General features: G+C 41.9%; 1 protein-coding gene across 1 annotated transcript in view; it reads left to right on the forward strand.

The window, feature by feature from the left end:
- LOC126284523 (retinol-binding protein pinta-like) overlaps window positions 1-16,357 on the forward strand; it is a 108,955-nt gene that overhangs the window by 63,102 nt on the left and 29,496 nt on the right. The window contains exon 4 of the mRNA XM_049983516.1: window positions 5,917-6,175. Coding sequence (XP_049839473.1) covers window positions 5,917-6,175 — 259 coding nt within the window. The remainder of the gene's footprint in view (window positions 1-5,916; window positions 6,176-16,357) is intronic.

Below are 16,357 nucleotides of genomic sequence, written 5' to 3' on the forward strand. Positions count from 1 at the left end.
AACCAAAGTGTATGCCCACATCCGCTACACTATAAGACAAAACTGAAAGCAGTGTAACTGCGGGAATCGTCAAACGACCTTTACCTGTAAATGAATACAGTGCCTGACAGATAGAGTGAAACACCCAGAAGGAGAAGAGGAAACGAAATGAAACGTGACACATTGTGAAGGTATGTGATGTTATGTCAGTGATTACGGTATCGAGTCCAATTTAGAAAGGACACGGCAGTGTGACACAAAGCAGTTTTATTCTCTTCTGAGACAAGCTGCCCCTAAGCTGTTGTAACTGCTCCTTGATATAGTGGAGATACTGGCACTGCCAGGCAGTTGACATCACACAAGTGTTCCATCAGGGACAGACCTGAGGATCTTGCTGGCTACGCGAGTACCGTTGTGCGTGAAATTTCCTTCAGTCACTACCAGCCATGACTTGACAGAATAGGAGTTCTACATCTACATATATACTCCTCTAGCCACCAAGCGGTATGTGGCGGAGGGCACAATTCGCATCACAGTCATATTTTCCCCCCCTCTGTTCCACTCGCGGATCGCGCGAGGGAAAAACGACTATCTGAACGCCTCAGTACGAGCTCTAATTTCCCTTATCTTTGAAAGGTGATCATCGCGGGATTTTAAAGTTGGTGGTAATAGTATATGCTCTACATCCTCGGTGAAGGTCGGATTTCGGAATTTAGTGAACAGCGCCTTCCGCTTAGCGCGCCATCTGTCTGCAAGTGTGTCCCACTTCAAACTTTCTATTAGATTTGTAACGCTCTCGCGACACCTAAATGTACCATTCACGAATCTTCTTTGGATCTCCTCAGTCTCTTGAATCAGACCCAACTGATAAGGGTCCCATACAGACGAAAAATACTCTTAAGACTGGACGAACTAACGTATTGTAAGCTATTTCCTTTGTTGAAGGACTGCATCGCTTCAAGATTCTCCCAATAAACCGCAATCTAGAGTTCGCCTTGACCGTTACTTGTGTAATCTGATCGTTCCATCTGAGACCATTTCGAATATGATGGTTCAAATGGCTCTGAGCACTATGGGACTTAACATCTGTGGTCATCAGTCCCCTAGAACTTAGAACTACTTAAACCTAACTAACGTAAGGAGATCACACACATCTATGACCGAGGCAGTTTTCGAACATGCGACCGTAGCGGTCACGCGGTTACAGTCTGAAGCGCCTAGAACCGCACGGCCACAGCGGCCGGCTCATTTAGAATAGTCACACCCAGATACTTGACAGATGTTACCGTTTCCAAAGACTGGACATTTATTTTGTACTCGTACAGTAATCGGGATTTTCGCCTTGTTATACGCAGTAGGTTACACTTACTAATTTTGCGAGATAACTGCCAGTCATTACACCACGCATTTATTTTCTGCAAATCCTCATGGATTTGTTCACACCTTTCGTGTGATACTGCTTTCCTGTAAACTACAGCATCATCGGCAAACAATCTAATGCCGCTGTCAATACCATCAACCAGATCGTTTATGTAAATCGTAAAAAGCAGCGGACCTATTACGCTGCCCCGGGCCACACGTGAAATTACCCTTGTTTCTGTTGAAGTCACCCCGTTCAGGACGAAACACTCCTCCCTGTCTGTTAGAAAACTTTCTATCCAACCGCATATGTCATCAGATAGACCGTAAGCGCGCACTTTTTGGAGCAAGCGACAGTGCGGAACTTAGTCGAACGCCTTTCGAAAGTCGAGAAATAGGGCATCAATCTGGGAGCCTGTTGTATATCATGCCCAAAGAGGGCCATCTGTGTCTCGCATCACCGCTATTTCCTAAAACCGTGCTGGTTTCTGTAGATGAGCTTCTCAGAGTCTAGAAAAGTCATTATGTCTGAACACAAAATATGTTCCATGATTCTACAACTAATCGATGTCAGTGAAATTGGTCGGTAATTATGCGCATCCGATTCTCTACCCTTTTTATAGTTCGCTATGACCTGGGCCTTCTTCCAGTCCCGTGGAACCTCCGACTGTTCCATTGATCTCTGACAGATGATGGATAAGAATGAAGCTATATTTGTAGCATAGCAAACATAAAATCTTACCGGGATACCGTTTGGGACAGATACCTTTCTGGTGTCTAAGGATCTTAACTGTTTTACAACCCCAGATACACTAAACACTATGTCAGGCATCCTTGCGTTTGTTCGATAATTGAAAGGGGGACTGGTGCTGCAGTCCTCTACCGTAAAAGAGTTTTTGAAAGCTAGGTTTAGAATCTCGGTAGACTATAGTCGTGCGGGGTAGTGCAGAACTGAATACGCTGCGACTCCATTCACCAGCAGTCAAAGTTTGCCGGTGACGGCAACACTCCAGACGTAGCGATTTCTGTCGTGCTGTAAATGGCAGCCTACTTGTGGGACAGTAATTGGCTAGCTCGGCTTCTGCTCGTCTCTCACCAATGGTACGAGATGACAAAGAACGTTGCAGGGCGTCCTTTACCTGGTCTCGGATGGCAGGCGCAGATGCCTGGTGCCAATACGGTAATGCTCTCTTCTGACGGTGACACACACTGCCGACGAGAATCTTGGCGACTTGTGCGCCCGCCCTCACTCTCCCATGTAGTCCAGCACTGCGCCACGGTCACATTCCAATGCCCCACAAATCTGCATATTGAACAATTCGACCAGCCTGCCAAATCGAGACGCACAATGAAGCCCCATTCGAACTCTGTCAGTTGTCTATAACGCTGTCTCCGTATCCTTTACAGTGATCTCTCAAAATTTCACGCTGGTGAGTCCCTTTTATACTCAGGCAGGTCTCGTTACAAATCTAAATACCAGTAATGCACACCGGTGGCCGTTCTACCTGTCACTCTGAATTGAAGCTCTAATCATTTACGTACCTGCCGATGGTGTGAATGGGTACGAAGTTACATTAACATGCGACCATGTATTCTGGGTCCTTCAATTTTTTCAGGCAGTGTGCATAAAGAATGTCCCAGGAGGAAAGGTCAGTATTCATGGCCGTGGCGGGAACGCTAACGCGAAGCAAGAAAGTTTAGTCAATATGGGCTCTAGAAATAGCTGTGAACACTTCCTCATCTTCGATACTGTGAAACAAATCCCCTCTACTGCAAGCCCTTTCCATTCTTTATTTTGGGAGACGGCACTATGTTGTGATCAGTGACATTCATGGCATGGATCACGTACGTCAAATTTAGAGCTCAGAGTGAAAATGCGCGCGCCGCGCGGGATTAGCCGAGCGGTCCAGGGCACGGCAGTCATGGACTGTGCGGCTGGTCACGGCGGAGATTCGAGTCCTCCCTCGGGCATGAGTGTGTGTTTGTTTGTCCTTAGGATAATTTAGGTTAAGTAGTGTGCAAGCTTAGGGACTGATGACCTTAGCAGTTAAGTTCCATAAGATTTCACACATTTGTAAAAATCGGGCAGCATACTGTGGGAAAGTGTTAGTCAACAGGTGCGGAGTATACCTGCTGGAAAACATTTGTAATATCCGTGGAGCAAGGAGGAATGAAAAATCTTTTGTACCGTGAAAGATCTGCGGCACTAAGGAAGATGAATGTTATGTTACTCACTGTTTACAGTCATGTTAATGACAGGTCTTTGAGATAGTAATTTAAAAATCCCCAGAAGCAATAACTTCCCATGTAACGTGTAACGTTCTATAAAAGTTTGTGACAATATACGGAGTTAATTGGAACCAATGTTATTTAAGTAGAGAAGCAGTGTTTTGTTTTATAGTTACTTGACTTGTAGAAACCTGTACGGAAGAAAGAGTTTCGATGCTGAGGACGAACAGGGCACAGCATAGATGGACCCTCAGATAAATCACAAGAATTGTAAGGCTGAATCTCTACACGGTTTGAGGCGTCATGCCACGGACTGCGAGGCCCCTTCCGCCGGAAGTTTGAGTCCTCCCTCTGGCGTGTGTGTGTGTGTGCTGTGTGTGTGTGTGTGTGTGTGTGTGTGTGTGTGTGTGTGTGTGTGTGTGTGTGTGTGTGTGTTGTTCTTTGCATAAGTTAGTTTAAGTAGTGTGTAAGTCTAGGAACCGATGACCTAAGCAGTTTGGTCCCTTAGGAATTCACACACATTTGAACATTTTTTTCTAATAACGGGGTGTTAAGACGGCGGTGTCAGCTGTAGCTTCTTGGAGTAATAGGTCTAGAACAGACGTTGCCACACAAGGTAAGTACAGCACTCATCAGCCATTAAAAAACACTCCATATGCATCTAAAATTTGTAGTAAACATGCACTCTAAAATGCATATCTCAAGAACTGCCACCAGTTTTTCATTTTCGCTACTGTGAAACACATCTCTTCTACTGAACAAGTGTTCGTAATTTATTGAAGGAAGCATTTTAGAGCCCGCGTGTACTTTTCAGTTTTTCTTGTTTTTTTTTTTTTTTTTTTGTCTCTACTACCTGCTCCCAAGATACAGAAAGCGAAGAGCTTGCAGTAGAAGAGATTTCTTTCACAGTATCGAATAAAAAGTTCTCATAGCTTTTATGGAAAGCATTTAAGAGCCCATGCTTACGAGACTTTTTTGCTTCGAATGGTCGTTCCTGTCATAATCCTGAATATTCACCATTCCTCCTGGGACGCCTCGAATGCATATATGCCTATGGCCTGCCTCTGTAACTCAGAGTCAGCATGCCAATTGTCATCGCTTTCTGTTTTTAAATATTTTAGCGATGACAGACGCTTATAACGTGCTGAGTTTTTTGTACTTGACAAATAGTGCATGAGGTTCAGCGTGAAATGAACGTGTTTTCCTACAATAAGATGTTTAAGACCTTAAGATGCCATCAAAGACTGTTGAAAGTGGTTGTCGTGAACAAAAAATATTTTGTGCGATCTTGGCTTTTACTGGTTCTAAACAACGAATGTCGAATGGTACGTTGACTAGAATGGATTGTAGCTATTGGATAAAGTTGAGTTTCACTTATTGTTCCACATTGTTGTGTTTTATTTATTGTTTCACGTAAATCAGTTCTCATTCCATAATGTCCTTGTATTTTAGTACTCAAGATGTCTATTTATAGCCGAAATCTGGATACCCAAGATTAATAAAAAGATTACTGTGTTCCTATCCCTTCCTTAATGAAGTAAATTGTGTTTTTTGCTTCTTGTGCCGGTATTGTATTAATAGACAGTCATTGCTGAATACAGAAAGTAATACAACATCTTCAGAAGAAGCAATGAACACAATTTCCTCATCCCTGTACCAAACATGAATATACCCTATCATATCTATCTCATCTCACCTATCCTGGTGCCTCTCTCTCTCTCTCTCTCTCTCTCTCTCTCTCTCTCTCTTCGTGTCCCCCCTGCCACCCCCCTTCCCAGGCGTCCGTCTACCTTTCACTAAACTCCAGATTGTACTTATCAACACCTCGGAGGTAGTTTCATTTCATTTGTACGCATCACTAGAATAACATGAAGTTTCTACTACAACTGTGTGCAAAACTGTAGTAATATTGTAGCTTACGTGTCAGTGCTAAGTACAGTAACTCGATTAAACTTGGATCATACGTGGAAAGAACTGCTTCCATATAGCACAGAAGGTAACTACAGAAGATAACTGAAAGAAACACGCAATGAAATGAACGAAATGGCTCTTTTATTCATACATAATTACACTGAAGCCACCGTGATTAATTATGGTTCGCTGGGCATTTCGAACGGCGGGTCATGGTTCCTAATGGGGTGTGTGGTCGCATGCTCTGCAACGTGCTCCTAACCTGCCCACAAGGTGGATAAGGGGATCTTGTGGCCGCGCGTTCCAGCCTCAACCAGTGCGAGTGACAACTGCTGCATAGTCACGCGTTCCACACCCACGAGAATGATCTCATTTTTTGGGTCTGCGCCCACATCCCTAGCGTGGCGTGACTACGTGTCCCTCCTGGTCCTCCGGCAGGTTCATCAGTTACCTGCCCAAGGTGGACAAAGAAGGGCGGCGCATAACGGTTCTGCGCCTGGGCAGGCTGGACCCCAAGAAGGTGACCGCCGACTACCTGTTCCGTCTGCTCTTCATGGGCGGCGACCTGTCACTCAACGAGGACGACTCGGCCATCGTCTGCGGCGCCACAGTCATCCTCGACCTCAAGGACACCACGCTGGCGCACGCCGCCATCTTCACCCCATCCGCCGTCAAGAAATCCATGGCAGTCTACCAGGTGAGGAGGTGTCCTGTAAATATGGCGCTACACTTCTATCTATATAAATAAAAATGTAAATGCTGGTTTGTTCAAAATTATAATCTTAGTCCGATTGCTTTCAAATTTTGTACGCAACATTGCATTTAATTTATAATAGAGGCGTGTTGTTCTACACCCATTCCTTTAACATATATATCGTATTGAGATTTACTGTAGCAACATTCCCTATTATTAAATTTATAAAAAATTACATGTTACATATTATAAAAATGTGTATGTAAAACGCATTCGTATCCGAATGCAGCGTTGTGCTGAAGTTGCAAAGCATTGGGTCAAAAACTTTCGGAGTTTTGCGATTAGGAACATTTACAGTTTGTTTGTAACTACAAACACAGATGATCATTTCTTAAAAATTTCAAATCTCCGAATGTTCTTCTCCGATTGCTTTCAAATTTTTATAAAACATTGCATTCTGATGCTCAGGTGTTTTTATATACCCACCGAAACGTCATCTGATATGTATGTAATATATACGTAATACGAGGGGAAATGTTATAAAAATGCAAATGTTAGTTTGTTCAAAATAATTAATCTCTGAAAGTTCCAGATTGCTTTGAAATTTTGACACAACGCTGAATTCTAATAAGGGCGTCTTTTTAGGAACCTATTCTTTAATATATGGAGTATAATATATGTTATGTACCTTTTCATTTTTTTATAACAACGTTTCTCTATGATTGAATTTATATAAAATTATATATTATACTGGGTGATCAAAATGTCAGAATAAATCAGGGAATAATGTAGAGAGGTGCAAATTGACCCACATGCTTGGAATGACATGGGGCTTAATTACAACTAAAAAAATACAACGTTCAAAATACAGGTATGTCCGACAGATGGCGCTTCATCTGATCAGAATAGCAATAATTAGCATAACAAAGTAAGACAGGAAATGCTCAATATGTCCACCATCATTCCTCAACAATAGCTGTAGTCGAGGAATAATGTTGTGAACAGCACTGTAAAGCAAATCCCGAGTTATGGTGAGGCATTGGCGTCGGATGTTGTCTTTCAGCATTCCTAGAGATGTCGGTCGATCACGATACACTTGCGACTTCAGGTACCCCAAAAGCCAATAATCGCACGGACTGTGGTCTGGGAACCTGGGAGGCCACCATGACGAAAGTGGCGGCTGAGCACACGATCACCACCAAACGACGCGCGCAAGAGATCTTTCACGCGTCTAACAACACTTCTTTTTGGTTCTAATAAAACCCCATGTCATTCCAAGCATGTATGTCAATTTTTATCTCTCTACCTACATTATTCCATGGTTTATTAATGTTTCAAACTTAAAATGACTTTTCGATCACCTGGTGTATATGTAAAATATGGAAATAAAAATCGCGCATGTACCAATGAAAAATTGTCTAAATATTTCAAAGCAATCGGTCAAAAACTTTCGGATAATTGCGATTAGCAAATCTACATTTTGTATATAGGTAGAAACGTAGATATTAGTCTCTTCAAAATTTCAAATCTCCGGAAGTTTTTCATTCAAGTCTTTTAAATTTTAACACATTTCTTTCGAATACCCACGTGTTTTTATTTGCATACTGGATCGCCACCTGGTAAATATGTAAAAAGTATGTAATGAATAACGAAACACTCTAAAAATGTAAATTTTGGTTTGTTTAAAATCGTGTTCTCCGAAAGTTCTGGGCCGATTGCTTTAAAAATTTTGCCATAACGTTCCACTGGTATACACAGTTTTTTTATTTACATATTTTTAAATATATGTAATACAAAAATTTCTATTAATTTAATAAGAATAATACATTGAAAATAGCAATAGTGAAACGATGTTAGCAAACAGGAAAGTTGTATTTATGCCGTATTGGTTTACTATTACAGAATCTAAATTTCCAATATCAATAAAAGCGACTCAAGATTAGAGAGAGGGAGGGGGGGGGGGGTGGAAGAGGACGTGGATAGAGGAGTGAAAAGAAATGAAATCAGCAAATGGGAAGTAGGAGATGGACAGAGAGAGGGAGGAGGTGATGGACAGAGAGTGGAAGAGAGAATGGTGAAGAGGAGGAAAATAGAGAGAGAGAGAGAGAGAGAGAGAGAGAGGAAGGAGCAGAAAATGGACAGGCAGAGGGGTAAAGCCAATATGGATAAAGAACGTTGGAGGGGGTAATGGACAGAGATAGGTGAGAGAAGGAGAATAGGACATGTATTCCATTCTAATGCGTATTAAAACATGACCTTTCTCTTTTCTTTCTTTTTCATTTAAACAGACTGAGCCACAGCAAAAAGTGGCTGGATACAGAGTTACAAATCAGTCATTTTGTGTCAAAGAAAGGGTTACAAACATAAGTAATTAATACCTCACGATACCCATCGATGTTGTTGTTGTGGTCTTCAGTCTTGAGACTGGTTTGATGAAGGTCTCCATGCTGCCCTATCCTGTGCAAGCTTCTTCATCTCCCAGTACTTACTGCAACCTACATCCTTCTGAATCTGCTTAGTGTATTCATCTCTTGGTCTCCCTCTACGATTTTTACCCTCCACGCTGCCCTCCAGTTCTAAATTTGTGATCCCTTGATGCCTCAGAATATGCCGCACCAACCGGTCCCTTCTTCTTGTCAAGTTGTTCCACAAACTCCTCTTCTCCCCAATTCTATTCAATACTTCCTCATTAGTTATGTGATCTACCCATCTAATCTTCAGCATTCTTCTGTAGCACCACATTTCAAAAGCTGCTATTCTCTTCTTGTCCAAACTATTTATCATCCATGTTTCACTTCTGTAAATGGCTACACTCCATACAAATACTTTGAGAAACGACTCCCTGACACTTAAATCTATACTCGATGTTAACAAATTTCTCTTCTTCAGAAAAACTTTCCTTGCCATTACCAGTCTACATTTTATATCCTCTCTACTTCGACCATCATCAGTTACTTTGCTCCCCAAATAGCAAAACTCATTTACTACTTTAAGCCTGTCATTTCCTGATCTAATTCCCTCAGCGTCACCTGAGTAAACTCGACAACATTCCATTATCTTTACATTCATCTTATATCCTCCTTTCAAGACACTGTCCATTCCGTTCAACTGCTCTTCCAAGTCCTTTGCTGTCTCTGAGAGGATTACAATGTCATCGGCGAGCCTCATAGTTTTATTTCTTCTCCATGGATTTTAATACCTACTCCGAATTTTTCTTTTGTTTCCTTCACCGCTTGCTCAATATACAGATTGAATAACATCGGGGAGAGGCTACAACCCTGTCTCACTCCCTTCCCAACCACTGCTTCCCTTTCATGTCTCTCGACTCTTATAACTGCCATCTGGTTTCTGTAGAAATTGTAAATAGCCTTTCGCTCCCTGTATTTTACCCTTGCCACCTTTAGAATTTGAAAGAGAGTATTCCAGTCAACATTGTCAAAAGCTTTCTCTAAGTCTACAAATGCTAGAAACATAGTTTTGCCTTTCCTTAATCTTTCTTCTAAGATAAGTCGTAAGGTCAGTATTGCCTCACGTTTTCCAGTGTTTCTACGGAATCCAAACTGATCTTTCCCGAGGTCGGCTTCTACTAGTTTTTCCATTCCTCTGTAAAGAATTCGCATTAGTATTTTGCAGCCGTGACTTATTAAACTGATAGTTCGGTAATTTTCACATCTGACAACACCTGCTTTCTTTGGGATTGGAATTATTATATCCTTCTTGAAGTCTGAGGGTATTTCGCCTGCCTCATACATTTTGCTAACCAGATGGTAGAGTTTTGTCAGGACTGGCTCTCCCAAGGCCGTCAGTAGTTCTAATGGAATGTTGTCTACTCCGGGGGCGTTGTCTCGACTCAGGTCTTTCAGTGCTCTGTCAAACTCTTCACGCAGAATCATGTCTCCCGTTTCATCTTCATCTACATCCTCTTCCATTTCCATAATATTGTCCTCAATTACATCGCCCTTGTATAGACCCTCTATATACTCCTTCCACCTTTCTGCTTTCCCTTCTTTTCTCAGAACTGGGTTTCCATCTGAGTTCTTGATATTCATGCAAGCAGTTCTCTTTTCTTCAAAGGTCTCTTTAATTTTTCTGTAGGTAGTATCTCCCTTACCCCCAGTGAGATAAGCCTCTCCATCCTTACATTTGTCCTCTAGCCATCCCTTCTTAGCTATTTTTCACTTCCTGTCGATCTCATTTTTGAGACGTTTGAGTTCCTTTCTGCCTGTTTCATTTACCCATCGATACTTTTGTTCAAATATTATTGCGATTTCGATATAATTGTAGATGTTGCTGTCGGTACGACATAGCGTATTGAATTTGGTACTGGAACACCCCTCAGATTGGTTAGTCTATCAGAGCTCTCAGCTGTAGATGTTAGCGGCCTACCCAGGAATTTCGTAATGTCTCCACGAAAGAAAGTCGAAGTTGTGGAATCGGGTGATATCTTCAGCCCACATGTGGACCACCGCGACCTAGTGTTCCCCGGATACTTCAACGCCCACAATCGCGTTGAAAAGACACTTCTCTGTGAGTCTTTAGTGGTACACCCTCCACGAGTACTTCCTGTAGGAAAATCAGAAACATCTGTGACCTAATCAAACCATTCACACAGGTCCCTACGCTGAACATAAAGATATACTGAACTCCATGAGCACGTGTGGAGTAAGGGTTTCCTTAACTTTTTTTCTTTTTTTCTACGTTGTGGCATGCACCATGCAACACTTCGTATACAACATTTGAAATTTAACCTTCCAATTTAGCTGCTACTACTTTTATAATATTTTGTACTGCAGGACTATTTCGGCGGTACTGCCTTTGTCAAGTTCACCTGCGAGTATTGCAGTTGGTACATTTAATTTACTTTTTCGATATTTTAATATGGAGCTAACTGTATATGTATACCTGAGCGAGAAGTACATATTGTATTACAGATCAATGCTTTGGCCAAGTACTTGTCGCAGTTTTTATGATGATCAAATAAAGTCGGGTAGTAATTTGGCAGTTAGATGACAGTTCTCAATGATGCTGTATGTTTACAAAGTAGTTACAGCTAGCCAGCGGTATTATTCGAAGTGCAGGTAATTTAGTTGTTTGTTTAACTATTGGTTGTTTATTTTATGCCTGTTGTCATATTCCAGAACGCCTGTCAAATTTTCTAGGTAATATTTATGTTTGAAGACTATCTGTTCATTTAATATCTCGTGCCGATAAATTTTCATGTTTATGGAAGTATAAAATTCTTTCAGAATGTTCATGGTGAGTATTTTTGGTATTATATGTAAGACTTGAAATGCAGTTTCGATTTTGTCGGCTTTATGCTTTTGGATTTCTAAATGCATGAAGAAGCTCGACTGACTGCTCTCATTTTCTCTAGTATGTTCTCTAAAACTGTTGTTAAAATTTCATCTTCTTCATTCAATGTAGAATTTGTTACAACTGTCACACGTAATTCAGAATGCACTTGGATAAGAATATTGTAGTATTTTGGTTCCTCCAGAGTGAAGTTCCGGGTTTGGGTTGTTGGCAGTCCTTAGTGCTTACCTAATCCCAAATTTGGATGCTTCTTCTGCTGAAAACACCATTTCCGATGAAATGTCGACTTCGCAATGCTCACCTCAGCCACAGATATGTGTTCTTACAAATTTTTTTGTTACGTAAATTGAAGGTGGAGGGGTGGGGAACAAAGAAAAGGGAAGGATGGATGGGTGGTTTGCGGGAGGGAAACAAACAGCAAGGTCTGCGGTCCACCGGACAGCGAAGGAAATTGGGCGTGCCCTTTCAAAGGAACCATCTCGGCATTTGCCTGAAGCGATTTAAGGGAATCACGGAAAAGCTAAATCATGATGGCCGAACGCGGGTTTGAACCGTCGTCCTCTCGAATGCGAGTTCAGTGTGCTACCCACTGCGTCACATCGCTCGGTAACTGCACGAACTGATATCAGCCGCATTCAGACTTTATCCAGTCGTCTAACTTGTTTGGTGCGGTTCGCTAACAATTCCTCTTGTGTGCCAGCCTTTTCATCTCAGAGTAGTACTTGCAACCTAAGTGCTCAATATTTTGCTGGGTGTATCTCAATCCCTGTCTTCCTCTACATTTTTTACGCTCTTCAGTTCCCTCTAGTACTATGGAATTTATTCCCTGATGTCTTAGCAGATAGCCTATCATCCTGTCCCTTTTTATTGTCAGTGTTTTCCATTTATTCCTTTCCGCGGAGAACCTCCTCATTCCTTAGCGTACCAGTCCACCATTTTTTCAACGTTCTTTTGTAGCACCGCATCTCAAATTCTTCCATTCTCTTCTGTTGCGCTTTTCCGACTGCCCTTGCCTCATTGCTATACGATTCTGTGCTCTAAACGTACGTTGTGAGAAATTTCTTCTTGTATTTTAATCCCACTTTTCGACGTTCCTCTTATATCTGCCTTTGCTTTTTTGACTACAGACTGAGCAGCAGGGACGAAATATTACACCCCTGTCTCATACACTAATCCGTGAACTTCGTGACTGGCCTTCCACTATTACTATTCCTTAGTTGTGGTACATTTTGCGTTGTAACACAGCATTAAATAGGGCTGGGAGTGAGGAGTAGCAGTAATACAACAGTTCTAAGCATAATTTTATAGTAACTAACTATCCAGTAAAAGCCACTGATACTCTTAAAACCAAACTTTTAAAAACAACGCGATTTAAAATAGTATGTCAAAAAACTTTACAATGAAACATTTAATTTAATTTAATGTGGTACCTTGGCCAAGAAAAACTTTACAACCAGAAGTGAATATAGCACATGCCATCATCCTATCGAAATTACTGCAGTTTCTCATTCATCTATTTTTGCTCAATGCAAAAGACAACACAACTATGAGAATTTGTCTCTGGAAAGAACATGAAAATAATTGTCTGAGTACAGTACATATGAATAGCATGACAAGTTTTCGGACTCCCCTTATCGCAGAGTTCTCTTAGTTAAATGTACGCCACAGCTGAGCCACATTGAACACGCAAGATATTCAGATCTACATCTACATCTACATTTATACTCCGCAAGCCACCTAACGGTGTATGGCGGAGGGCACTTTAGCTGCCACTGTCACTACCTCCCTTTCCTGTTCCAGTCGCGTATGGTTCGCGGGAAGAACGACTGTCTGAAAGCCTCCGTGCGCGCTCGAACCTCTCTAATTTTACATTCGTGATCTCTTCAGGAGGTATAAGTAGGGGGAAGCAATATATTCGAAACCTCATCCAGAAACGCACCATCTCGAAACCTGAACAGGAAGCTACACCGCGATGCAGAGCGCCTCTCTTGCAGAGTCTGCCACTTGAGTTTGCTAAACATCTCCGTAACGCTATCACGCTTACCAAATAACGCCGCTCTTGTTTGGATCTTCTCTATCTCCTCTGTCAACCCGAACTGGTACCGATCCCACACTGATGAGCAATACTCAAGTATAGGTCGAACGAGTGTTTTGTAAGCCACCTCCTTTGTTGATGGACTACTTTTCTAAGGACTCTCCCAATGAGTCTCAACCTGGCACCCGCCTTACCAACAATTAATTTTATATGATCATTCCACTTCAAATCGTTCCGCACGCAAACTCCCAGATATTTTACAAAAGTAACTGCTACCAGTGCTTGTTCCGCTATCGTACAATCATACAATAAAGGGTCCTTCTTTCTATGTATTCTTAATACATTAAATTTGTAATCCCTGGTCGACGACTATTCCAATCACCACAGCTCACTATAACTGAAAAATGTTAATGATCGGTACTAACCACGGTGCCGCCGATACCGACCGAAGGCATCTTCTGTCCGGAACACGGCGTGTAGCAAGTTGATGCAGTCCGGTGCTCCGCTCTTCCGTCTCGCTCCCTAATTGGAACCGTTCTCCACGTTCTCCAGCCATCCCTCATGGCAGTCGGCAGAAGGCGACCGACACATAAGTGGCGCTACTCGCGCCACACTGTAGTACAGGCGCTGGAAGGTTGCTCGCGGCATTCAAAGGCGGTCGATATGTGCCGATGATACCATAGGCACAGCGTATTACCCCTATTTTTGTCAGGGTTTAGAACATCTTAGGACGTTTTGCATTGTGGAACGCTTTTTCTAGGTCGACAGATCCTACGAACGTCTTACATTTTTCTTCAGACTTGCTTCTATTGTCAGGCGCAACGTCAGAACTGCCTCTCTGGTGCTTTTATCCTTCCTAAAGCCAAACTGATCGTCGTCTATCACATTCTCAATATTCTTTTCCATTCTTCTGCATATTGTTTTGCCACCAACTTGGATGCAAGAGCTGTTAAGCTGATTGTGCCATAATTATCGCACTTGTCGTTTGCGCCGGCCGGAATTGTTTGGATGATTTTTTTCCGAAGTCAAATGGTGTGTCGAGAGTCTTATACTCTACTTTCTGCAAACCAACGTGAACAACCTTTTAGTTGCCACTTCCCACAATGATTTTAAATACTGTGATAGAATGTTTTCTATCTCTCCCATCGTATCTGATTTTAAGTCTTCCAAAGCTCTGCTAAATTGCAGTATTTGATCACCTATCTCTTCCCTATCGATTGCTATTTCTTCTTGTATGACGCAGTGAGATAAATCCTCCCCTTCATGGAGTCCCTCAGTGTTCTCTTTCCACCAACAGCTCTACCCTCTGTATTTAATGTTACAGTCCTTGCTTTTAATTTCACAGAAGGATGTTTTTGACTTTTCATTATGTTAAGTCACTCCTCCTAACAAACATTTCTTTTTTGATTTCTTTACATGCTTCCTGCAGCCATTTCGCCTTAGTTCCCCTGCTGTTCCTATTTATTTCATTCCTACGTGACTTGAATTTCTGTATTCCTGAATTTCCCTGAACATTTTTGCTTTTGCTTCTTTCGTCGATCAATTGAACTATTTCTTCTGTTATCCATGGTTTCTTCGCACTTACCTTCCTTGTACATACGTTTCTCCCTGCAACGTCTGTGACTGTCCTTTATAGAGATTTCGACTCCTCTTCAATTGAAATGCCTAGTGAACTATTCATTACAGCAGTATCTATAGTCTCAGAGAACTTAATCTCTTCATTCCTTAGCACTTCCGTATCCCACTTCTTTGCGTATTGATTCTTCCTGACTAGTATCTTAAACGTCAGTCTACTCTTCATCTTTACCAAATTGTGATGAATCTATATCTGCCCCAGAGTACGCCTTACAACATATTATTTCGGAATATTTCCCTGACCATGATGTAATCTGACAGAAATCTTCCTGTATCTAGCGGTCTTTTCCAAGTATACCTTCTCCACGTGTGATTCTTCAACAGAGTATTCGCTGTCAACATCTGAAACTTATTGCAGAACTCAATTAATCTTTCTTCTCTTTCAACGCTAAGACCAAGGCTATATTCTCCCTAACCTTTCTTCCACTCCTTCCTCTACAACCGCATTGCAATCGGCCATGACTATTTGATTTCCATCTCCCTTGACGTACTGAATTATCCGTTCAGTATCCTCGTATACTTTCTCTATCTCTCCAGATTGCGACGTTGGCATGCGACCTGTTGTTGTCGGCGTTGGTTTGCTGTCGATTCAGATGAGAACAACTTTACCACTAAACTACTGATAGTAACTCACTGTCTGTCCTATCTTCCTGTTCATAAAGAATCCTACTCCCGTTATATCATTCTCTGCTGCAATTGATATTACCATACACCCGTCTCATCAAAAATGCTTGTTTTCTTTCCATTTCACTTCATTGACACCCACTGTATTTAAAGTGAACCTCAACATTTTCTTTCTCAGATTTTCTAGCTTCCTTGCCGCGTTCCAACTTCTGACATTTCACCTGCCGACCCGGAGTACCTTGTCTTTCCTTTCTTCGGTTATTCAATTTTTTTCTCATGGCCCCTTCCCCTTGACAGACCCTTCCTGCTGAACCGAAAGGAGGACTAGTCTACAATCTTTTGCCAATGGAAGGTTCATCATGGCACTTTTTCAGTTGCAGGCCATACATCTGATGGATGTACAGTATCTTTCTTTTATGCAGTGGTTTACATTTCCTTCTGCATCCTCAGGCCGTTTATCATTGCTGATTCTTCCGCCTTTTAGGAATAGTTTACCACCCCAAGGAGAAGACAGTGCCCTGGTTCTCTGTCCGTCACTCCGTCCTCTTTGACAAAACCGTTGGCAGAACGAGGGTGAC

This window comes from Schistocerca gregaria, chromosome 8, assembly GCF_023897955.1.
Source record: "Schistocerca gregaria isolate iqSchGreg1 chromosome 8, iqSchGreg1.2, whole genome shotgun sequence".
NCBI classification, from domain to species: Eukaryota; Metazoa; Arthropoda; class Insecta; order Orthoptera; family Acrididae; genus Schistocerca; species Schistocerca gregaria.